The 10,560-nt window shown below is 40.0% G+C and overlaps 1 protein-coding gene across 1 annotated transcript; it reads left to right on the top strand.

Moving 5' to 3' along the window:
- The first annotated feature begins 256 nt into the window (after positions 1–256).
- mRpS28 (mitochondrial ribosomal protein S28) lies at positions 257–10,308 on the top strand. Its single transcript, XM_080269551.1, has 3 exons — positions 257–517; positions 3,560–3,681; positions 10,125–10,308. The coding sequence occupies exons 1-3, from the start codon at positions 257–259 to the stop codon at positions 10,279–10,281; spliced, it is 540 nt and encodes a 179-aa protein (XP_080125677.1). The 3' UTR covers positions 10,282–10,308.
- Positions 10,309–10,560: the final 252 nt, after the last annotated feature.

Genomic DNA, 10,560 nt, shown 5'->3' with positions numbered 1-10,560 from the left:
CTTCCTTCCTTCCTTACTCAATGCTACGGCTCTACATCCTTTCTATGGCACTTCTTCGTGACTAGCATCATATTCTAGTGTTAAGCTGTCTTTCCAACTCAGCATTCTAGATGGAGAGATGTTGATATTAGTCCATATTAGTGTGTGTGTGTGTGTGTGTGTGTGGGAATGTTTGTTATTTTGAGGGGGAAACATCACTGCGGAGAAAAGACTGCGCAAATTTGGGTCCGGGCGTAGTTTAGGTAGACTGGAAAACATGGCTCTTCGGGTTGTGGGGCAGCGTTTGTGTAACAATTTAATAAAAACAATACGTCCATACAGAGGATGGTCTTCAGCCACAGGTCATGATACGTCTTCAGAAGCTAGTGATGAAACAAAAGAGAAAACAGCTGACCCTGGTGGTTTTGCCAAAGCATTTGCACGATACACAATGATTGACCGTGAGGAAGAAACACCGCCGCCTCCTCCTCCTCCCAAAACATTTGCTTCTCTTCTGAGACACAGTAAATTAATGCAGGTATGCATGCCTCTTCTACCTTGTGCTAGTGGTACAAGCATGCTGGATAATTATTCATAACTACATTGCCACTATGAGTTAGGTTCTGGTTTGGTAAAATGTATATATTTTGAGTTGGGTTCTGTACTGCTCCCCTTTTTTAGGCAGTATTTGTTGGTAACCAAACTCATGGTAACCTAAGGCTAACCCATAATGGCTGAATTGTTCTTGGTAATGGTCATATACTAGCAAAAATATCTGAGGCAGGAGTAATAGGCAGAATACAATGTACTGTATACATAAAATTATTGATGTAGAGAAACTGGTTGCAACAAAAAATTTTGATTCTCCTGCTCTTAAAAACTGTGATAACATTTAGCAGAAGGAACTTACAAGACTATTGTTAGTTTTGAATATTATCGTGCCTTTAAGTAGCTACCGTATCTCTACGCTCACTGTACTTGTGAATGGCATCAAAAAATAGAGCTGAAGCTGTCACAACTCCCTAGATGCATCCATATGCTGCTAGTGGAGAACAATATTCATTACCAGTAATTACCGTATGTATGACGGGGACAGGGTGACGTGGAGGTGATTTATTTGTGGCCACCCTGTAGAAGGGATTAAGGTGTCTGGCAATAGATAGGTAGATAGATGACAGTGATGCGGTATTTCCAATTTTCTAGTGACATGAAGTGTTGACAGCATCCATTATTATTTTTTTATGGATTAGCTTATATAGGAGACTTTTTTTTTATATTTTGTACATAGGAAGTTCCATTATTGTATTTCATACACTGTGTGCCGGGTATGTTACATTTTACCAAACGTGAAGCATTGTGATTTAATCACAAAGCCCAATTTTGCCAACTTGTATCATATTTCAATGGATATCTTCTCTGTGATGTATATACTGATTTGCTAAAGCCTATGATCGCACCCACCTTTGCCATCACATGGTCGTGTGATGATTGCCAAACTCGCCATGAATAACGAATGCTCGTAACGCATGATCCTGTTTTGGCACAAGTTTTACTTAATGCTTATTTTAGTTTTCATGCTGTGAGGTGTTTTGGTGCAAGTTTTGCTAATGCACATTTTAGTTTGCATGCTGTGAGGTGTTTTGGCTTATGTTTTACTAAGGCATGTTTTAGTTTGCACGCTGTGAGGTGGCATAAGTTTTACCTAATGCACGTTTCAGTTTGCATGCTGTGAGGTGTTTTGGTGCAAGTTTTATCTAATGCATGTTTTAGTTTGCATGCTGTGATGTGTTTTGACACAGGTTTTACCTAATGCACATTTTAGTTTGCATGCTGTGAGGTGTTTTGGTGCAAGTTTTACCTAATGCACATTTTAGTTTGCATGTTGTGAGACAGGCTATAATCATTACAGGGTCTGGAGGCCGAAGCAACTCCAGTTGGGCTTCCACTGCTAACTTTTTATAGTTTTATATTGTATACATATGAGTTTGTTTGGTGTGTTGACACCATGTCCAGTCGGCAGGATCGGCAGTAAACACGCTATTGGGGGTGTTCAGGTGGCTTTCTGTAGGTACATTTCATTTGTTCTCCAATATTTTTTGTTTTAAAATCAGATATTAATCACCTGGGATGTGTATAATTCTAAAATTGTTTTCTTTGAGAGTGTGGGTCTATAAGAAAACAGCTCATATTGCTACATCACTGTCATTTCCATTTACCTAAAATTTCACAGTGCAGAAATCTGTTTATTTGCTTATTTATTATTATACAAGTATTTTGTAACTTACATGAAGTGGGACTTAGTGTTAGCTATAGGGTAGTCATTTTACCTTAACTTGGCCCAGATTTTCATCCAGTTCTACCATATTTCACATAGCCCAGTGACATCATAAGATAAGACTATGACTGCATCCTTTCCATAGTGCTTTTTTGGCAAAAACAATAAGACCATGACTGCATCCTTTCCATAGTGCTTTTTTGACAAAAACAATAAGATTATGACTGCATCGTTTCCATAGTGCTTTTTTGGCAAAAACAATAAGAATATGACTGCATCCTTTCCATAGCGCTTTTTTGACAAAAACAATAAGACTATGACTGCATCCTTTCCATAGTGTTTTTTTTTTTTTTTTTTTTTTTTTTTTTTTTGACAAAAACTATATGCTAGTGTAACTTTCTTGCTTTAACTCAGTACGGTACAGTGCTGAAGAGGGAGGGGATGGTACCAGTAATTTTGGGCCAAGTTAGAGTAAAAAGGGTATACAGGATATAGTTACTAATATAACTTCTGTATGGGTAATAGAGGGTTATTTGACAGTTCTCACTGTTAGTATTGAGACCAGGCTACATTGTGCATCAAGTGTATAAACCAAATTGGGGCAGTTCATTTCTGATGTGTTGTCTATTTGTATATCTATTGCCAGATGCCTTAATCCCATAAGGGGTGGCCACAAACAAATCTCCTCCATATCACCCTGTCCCTTGCCATTTCATTGCCCTGCTTCCAGCTCACACCTCCTCTCTCATATACCTCTCCACTCCATCCCTCTATCTCATCCTTTGCCTCATCCTCCCTTTCCCCCCCTCTACCTCACTCACATACACTCTCCTCATTAGTCTCTCACTCTCCATCCTCTCCACATGGCCAAACCACCTCAGTGTGTTTCTCTTAACGCTTCCTGTCACATCCACATCCACACCACAACATTCCTTCACTTCTTCATTTGTCAGTCTGTCTCGCCATGTGACTCCACATGCTCTTTTCAAATAACTCATTTCCACTGCTCTCACACTTACCTTCTGTCCTTCCAACAAAGTCCAGTATATGATATTGAAGCAACATTATCATCCACAACCAACTCAGCTTTATCTGAAAATGCATCAGAAAAAGAGGATATTGATCTGGACATGTAGAATTACTGTACCTGCATCCAGCCGCATCCCAAGTAAACCAAAGTACAGTACCGTAAGTATCGTAAGTAAGATTTGTTTTTCTTTTATCTTCAGCATAATATTTTGGATTTACTGCATGCTTTCATTGTCAGTGCTCATGATTTTCTAATTTCTGATTCCGTATTTGCAGTTGGGTGATCCAAAAGGAAAAATTATAGAAGGCTCAATATTCCACGTGGTTGGAGATGATCTCTATATCGACTTTGGCAGCAAGTTTTACTGTGTTTGTCCTCGCCCTACACGCAACGCTCAGTAAGTTAATTTCAGTTAATGTTAAAGGCATTACATCAGCTATCCACATATTTTACTAAATATGATGTACAGTTGCTTGCTTTAAAAAGACTGAAATGTTTCCATCTTCACAATTTGCAGTGGTGAACAAACTGTTTGAAAATACTGGACACTCCAGTAACTTTTCGTGAATGTGAATGGCTGCTGTTTTTATTGGTACAGTACAGTATGAAGGTAAAAAATTTGCACAGTATTAGACCTTCTTAGTGTGACTGGTAAAATATATGGTAGAATACTCATTGATAGGGTTAGGCATATGACAGAGGAGCTAGTTGGAGAAGAACAAGGGGGATTTAGGAAGGGAAAAGGGTGTGTAGATCAGATATTTGTTCTAAGATGTTTAGTGGAGAAGTATCTAGAGAAGGGAAGGAAAGTGTACGCTGCCTTCATGGACTTGGAGAAAGCTTATGACAGAATAGATAGGAAAGGTATGTGGAAGGTACTAAGAATATATGGAGTGGAGGAGAAATTGTTGAGTGCTGTGAAGAGTATGTACGAGGGAGCTAGGGCTACGGTGCGAGTGGATGGTGAGTTGAGTGAGTTCTTTGATCTCAATGTGGGACTGAAACAGGGGTGTGTAATGTCTCCATGGCTGTTTAATATATATATGGATGGGGTCGTAAAGGAGGTACAAGGTAGGGCAGTGGATGTGGGGGTGGCCCTAATGAATGAGGGTGAGATTTGGAAGCTTCCGGTGTTGCTGTTTGCTGATGATACAGTATTGATGAGTGAAGATGAATGGGAGTTGCAAGGTTTGGTGAATGAATTTGGGACAGTGTGTAGGAGGAGGAAGCTGAAAGTTAATGTAAACAAAAGTAAAGTTATGGTGTTTGAGAGGAATGAAGTCACAGAGTGTGCAGTGAGGTTGGATGGTGAGGATATGGAGAATGTGAGTGCATTCAAGTACTTGGGTAGTGTGATGAGTAAGGATGGAACTTTGGGGGATGAAGTACGTGAAAGGGTACAGCAGGGAAGGAAGGTTGTTGGCACACTGAAAGCAGTGATGAGAAATAGGGAGGTGAGTATGGAAGTTAAGAAGTCACTGCATGATGGTATTGTGATCCCTACCCTGACGTATGGAAGCGAGGCGTGGACCTTGCAAGAGGGGAACAAGTCAAGAGTGAGAGCAGTGGAAATGAGTTACTTGAGAGGAGCATGTGGAGTGACATGGAGGGACAGGTTGACGAATGAAGAAGTGAAGGAACGTTGTGGGGTAGATGTGGATGTGGTTGAAAAGATTAGGAGAAATACACTGAGGTGGTTTGGACATGTGGAGAGGATGGAGAATGAAAGACTGACTAAGAGGGTGTATGTAGGTGAGGTGGAGGGAGGGAGAGGGAGGGGTAGACCGAGGGTGAGGTGGAGGGATGGAGTTGAGAGGTATATGAGGGAGGGGGGGGTGAGTTGGGGGGAGGGGAGTCAAATGGTGGGTGACAGAGTGACTTGGAGGCGTTTTGTCTGCGGCCACCCTTTGCGGGATTAGGGCGTCGGGCTATAGATAGATAGATAGATAGATTAGACCTACACTGTTCATTTAGAAGTATTTGCCTTAGGAAAAACATACACAGCAACAACACTCAGTATATGGTTTCAGATAGGCTACTTTTTGAGTGATTGTACAGTATGTAGGTTCTCATTAGTTGTCACCTCGTCTGATGTTCTTTTGGCTTATGATTTCACAGTAAATTTAAGAAAAGTTGCCCATAAAAGTTCCATCACTGCCTGGAAAGTCAGTTTTCTGCACATTATAGTACTGGTTGTGTGAAAGAGTTTTGAAATTATGTAATACATTTGTGATGTAAAACAAGAACCTACTGTACAACAAAACTCCAGTTTTAGAGTTTACCATTTTACCAAAAATACTGTTTTACAGAATGAAAATAAAAATCGTACATAATTTTAATATTATGAATTAAATTTCATCTTAAAATCTTGGGATTATTTGCAGTGCTGGGCAGGTGCGCAAACACTTGGGCAAAGCGCAATTGCGCACCCTTGCGCTCCGGTGATATTGTTTGCGCACCACACGAAACCATGCGCAATTTTGCGCTTGCACACATGAAAAGGCAGGTGCGCAAGCGCAAACTTAGTTGCGCTTGCACAACTAAATTTGTGTTTGCGCACCTGCCTTGCGCACATGCCCTGTGGATTGCGCATTGCGCAATCCAAGGGACACGTGGTCTTCCAGGGGACACGTGGTGGGAGCTTCCCGCATGGCTGGACAAGGGATGGGGGAGGCTGGGGCGGGTCGCAAGGGTGGGTTGGTGCTTGGTGGGGGGAGGCGGGAGGGAAGGGGGTAGTAGCATTTCTTAATATGCTTCAACAGATAATGTATTTTTAATATTTTTTTAAATTATTTTTATTAGTAAATAATAATAAATATACATTATTTATTAAGATTAGCATATGCAATTCCTTACAAAAACCATTAAAACATATTATTTAAATCAAATACCCACAGCCTAATAATTTATTAGGCTGTGGGTATTTGATTTAAATACTCTGTTTTCATGATTTTTTATTTTTTGTAACGAATTACATATGCTATTATATATCTATATTGAATTATTAAATAAATTGTCTTGACAAGACAAGAGAGAGAGAGAGAGATAAAGAGCATTATTCTGAGAGAGAGAGAGAGAGAGAGAGAGAGAGAATAAATACCAAGAGAGAGAGAGAGAGATAAAGAGCATTATTCTGAGGGAGAGAGAGAGAGAATAAATACGTTTCATAATTCTTTATTTTTTGTAACGAATTACATATGCTATTGTATATCTATATTGAATTATTAAAAAAATTGTCTTGACAAGACAAGAGAGAGATGAGATAAAGAGCATTATTCTGAGAGAGAGAGAGAGAGAGAGAGAGAATAAATACGCTGGAATGGCAAAGGAGCGTCCCTTTGCGTGAGGAGATAAGGCATAAACTTCGTCCCTCTTCTCTCTCTTATTCTCCATTCCTTCCCTCCTCTCTCTCTTATTCTCCATTCCCTCCCTCCTCTGTCGGAGAGAGAGAGAATGAGAGAGTTGATGAAACAGTATGCACGTGATCTTTGCCAATGCCTTGGTAAATAAAGGCTGTTTTTCCTGGACAATGACCTACTGTACCTCAGTCACTGCGGGTGGTGAGCAGGTTGCTACTTTAGTAAGTTATTTAATTATACCAATATATATTTTGCAGTAATTCCCACAAATATATGCAAATGATTTGCGGTAGCTCTTTGCGACATTGCACAAGCTAAATATTAGATTGCACACTTGCGCAAATTACAATTACTGTAATAGAAAATAATAATAATAAATAAAAGTAAGTAAGTAGGTATGCTGTTTTATTTAAATATCTCAATATTTTTCAGTAATTCCCAAAAATATATGCAAATCATTTGCGCTTGCGCTTTGCGACATTGCACAAGCTAAATATTTGTCAGATTGCGCATTTGCGCTTGCACAAGGTAGTGAACTGTGGATTGCGCTTTGCGCTTACACAAGGTCCTTCTTTGTTTGCGCTGCCCACCACTGATTATTTGTGTAATTTAGTACAATACTGTGGATTAAAATGCTTTAATATAGTATAAATTCTCTCTGGGTACCTTTTTAATGCCCATCAGGATGTCTCACAGCTTTGAAATTTCCTTGTGATTGTTTTCCCATCCATCCATCCATCTGTCCGTCATCCAATCCTATGTCGCCCCATGAAGAACGTAGGAACCCGAGTCCTGACATTTAAGATGAGAGTGACCAGCCTCACTCATTCCTGAGTGGCATTGCATAAGCAATAAACCCCAACCACCCATGGATACAAACCTACACAGGCTCAGTCCAATTGGAGCGCCTTAATTACCAACTAAACCACCAGACGCCAAAATTTGGTTATATGGTTACCACCCAGCATAGTAAATGGCTTCCTGGTGTACAGGAAATCACTTGGCTTGTCACTCAGTGTAGAGTCGCCCATAGGCAGAAGGAAGAGGAAAGAATGAAGGAAGGAAAGACAGAAGAGGGAGTGTAAAATCACCCGTAGGCAGAAGGAAGAGAAGAGAATGAAGGAAAGATAGACGGAAGAGGTGTAGAGTCACCTGTAGTCAGAAGGAAGAGGAAAGAATGAAGGAAAGAAAGACGGAAGAGAGGAAAGGGCAGAGGGCAGACACCCAAAGCAGCACTACATTAAGTGCATGGATGGTTTTCCCATAAAATTTAATTCAATATTTGTCTCACCCTGCCCTAGGTGGGAAAGGAGGTCCGGATGATGATGATGATTATGTCTCATAATCTCAAATTAGTGAACTTGGTATTAGCAGATGCAGTTTTGAGTAGTTTGTGTGGTATACCATGGCCCCAGTTCATTAGTGAAATTTTATTATATCTTTGAAACCTGGAAGTTTGTGAGAAACTGATGAAGCCATGATGGCCTATTGATTTCTGGTACTGTATTCATTTCTCACTCTACATGTTCCCTGTGTCAGCTTTCAGGTCCACCTGTGGTGGATGTTAATAGTGCATGCTGGCAGTTTGTCCTTTTGTGTGCTAGCATATATTTATGCCCTTTAGGTTTAAACTAATGCAGACTGTAACGCACACAAATATAGCCAGTACAATGCAGCGACTTAGTTATTCACTACTGCCCCTAAAAACACCTCTCCTGGTTCATGCATATCCAGCACAAGGAAAGCTTAATTCTGGCTGTGTCTCTCCTTTTGAGGAGAGTATCCAGTTTTACAGTGTGCTTCATACAGACTGACACTGGTGCAGATTAAGGATGTGTTTATGGTAAAATTGACTCATATTCACAGACTGATGTAAAATCAACTCATATTTGCAGATTGATGTAAAAATCAACTTATATTCTCAGACTGATGTAAAATGAGCTCATATTCACAGACTGAGTATCCTGTTTTTAGTTCAACATTTGAAAATTGCCATTAACCCCTTCACTCCATGGTCACTGACAAGGAGTTAACATGTGGTGACACTGTGCACCCTGGGTGGAGCAACTGCAGCATCAGCCTGGGAGTCAAACTTGCTCATATTTCCCTGCACCTCACCAGGTCTGCTCGGCCAGACAGACTGGAGTTGATTAATAGCAGTAACAACTAGAATGCTGCTTTTTTTTTTTTTTTCCTCCCCATACTGCCACTAGACAGTTTTCTTCAACTTAGGGGGGACATCTTACAGTGAAGGGATTGTTGAAGGCTGGATCTAACCCCTCCAGTTTGAAATGTCTGTCATGGGGCAAATAAAACCATCTGGAGTTGGTAAGAACAAAATATTGTACACTAGATCAATATATTATTGGATTAAAGCAGTTAGTTGGTATTGCACTAACCATGTAGTGAAGCGAGTAATAGCATTAATTCCTTCAGTCTGGTTATGCATTTGATATTGTTGCTGCTTTAAAATGATTTTGTTATCATTAGGAAGACTTCCAGTACTGAAGGGATTAATAAAGTCCATATCTCATATATCAGTTGCTCATGACCTTACCCCACTCCATCTTTAGGTGGAAACAGAGGTTGGGATGATGTTATTGATATCCACAGGTAGCCGGTGAACCACTTCTGTCCATGATTTATTTTTATAATGTATTCATGCTGCCATTCAGTGATAATTCTGTAATCTGTTATTCAGCTCTGGCGCCTTGTGGTTTAGTGGGTAATTATTGCGCTCCAATCGGATTGAGCCAGTGAAGGTTTATATCTAAGGGATGGTTGGGGTTGATTGCTCATGTAATGCCACTCAGGGATGAGTGAGGCTGGTCATTCTCATCTTAAATGTTAGGACCAACTGCCTAGCCCCGGGCTCCTACGCTCCTCATGGGGCAATATAGGATTGGGTGATGGATGGATGGATTCAACTTGGGACAAACCTCTAGTAGTGAAGAGGACAGTGAAGGTTATACTTAACCACTCTAATTCCAAACGTGTATCTTAAGCTCAGCAAAACCATCTGGAAGTAGCAAGAATGGAATGAGAAATGTGTTATTAGTTTGAAGGGGGTTCTTTGCTACCCATGAACCTAATTTTCTGTTTTTCCTCAGTTTACCTTACTGTACTGGTTATATAGACAGAATTGTAATACCTGTACAGGTATTTTGGAAAATATCCCTGAAATGGTGCGCAGTATAACAAGAAACGTACTGCATATGGGTGACTAGTTGGTGGTCTTGTTGTCAGAATGCCTTAGTTATAGTGATTGCCTTCCAAAGGTTTGATATTCAGGGAGGTGATTGGAGGTTCCTTGATCATGTAGTGTTACCAAGGAAAGTAGGCTGGATATTTAACCTTAAATGACTGGACTAGTAGCTTAGCCTCTGGCCCCCACACTTCAAAGGGAGTGTATTTAGTTTGGCTGTTATCATTTTAACATTTTAATATAAAAAAATGGTTGACTAATACAATACTCACACAGAAGCTACACCCGTGGAACCAGAGTTCGCCTTCGTCTACAAGAGCTGGAATTAGCCACACGTTTCCTGGGCTCCTCTACAGATATGACACTCCTCGAGGCAGATGCAGATCTTTTAGGATTGATTAATCCACCCCCAAAAGCTTCAGAGAAAAGCTAGTATGGTTTCTGGATTGTTTTTCTACATTTTTTTAATGCACTTACTAGTTTGTATAGATGGTTCTGTACAGTGACTAATATTTAAGTTAGAGATTAGAAATACAAGTTATGAATAAAGGTCATATAATGCCAAAGCTTGTTTTTTTTTTATTAACTACATATTGTACAGGTACTTTAATTCATGGTTGTGAAGTGTGTAGTATTTTATTCCAACTAATTCCAGATGATATTGTTCAGTTGAGAGTGAGTCATAGGAGGCTGAGAGTGATACTACTGTTGC

Source organism: Coenobita brevimanus, chromosome 34 (genome assembly GCF_032717465.1).
Source record: "Coenobita brevimanus isolate Jiangsu-jjx chromosome 34, ASM3271746v2, whole genome shotgun sequence".
In the NCBI taxonomy this organism is placed as follows: Eukaryota; Metazoa; Arthropoda; class Malacostraca; order Decapoda; family Coenobitidae; genus Coenobita; species Coenobita brevimanus.
This window is presented reverse-complemented; position numbering and strand designations above follow the sequence as displayed.

Coding starts and splice junctions, on each gene's coding strand:
- mRpS28 (XM_080269551.1), top strand. CDS start 257: ATGGCTCTTCGGGTTGTGGGGCAGCGTTTGTGTAACAATTTAATAAAA. Junction 518..3,559: donor GACACAGTAAATTAATGCAG/GTATGCATGCCT, acceptor CCGTATTTGCAG/TTGGGTGATCCAAAAGGAAA. Junction 3,682..10,124: donor CGCCCTACACGCAACGCTCA/GTAAGTTAATTT, acceptor ATACTCACACAG/AAGCTACACCCGTGGAACCA.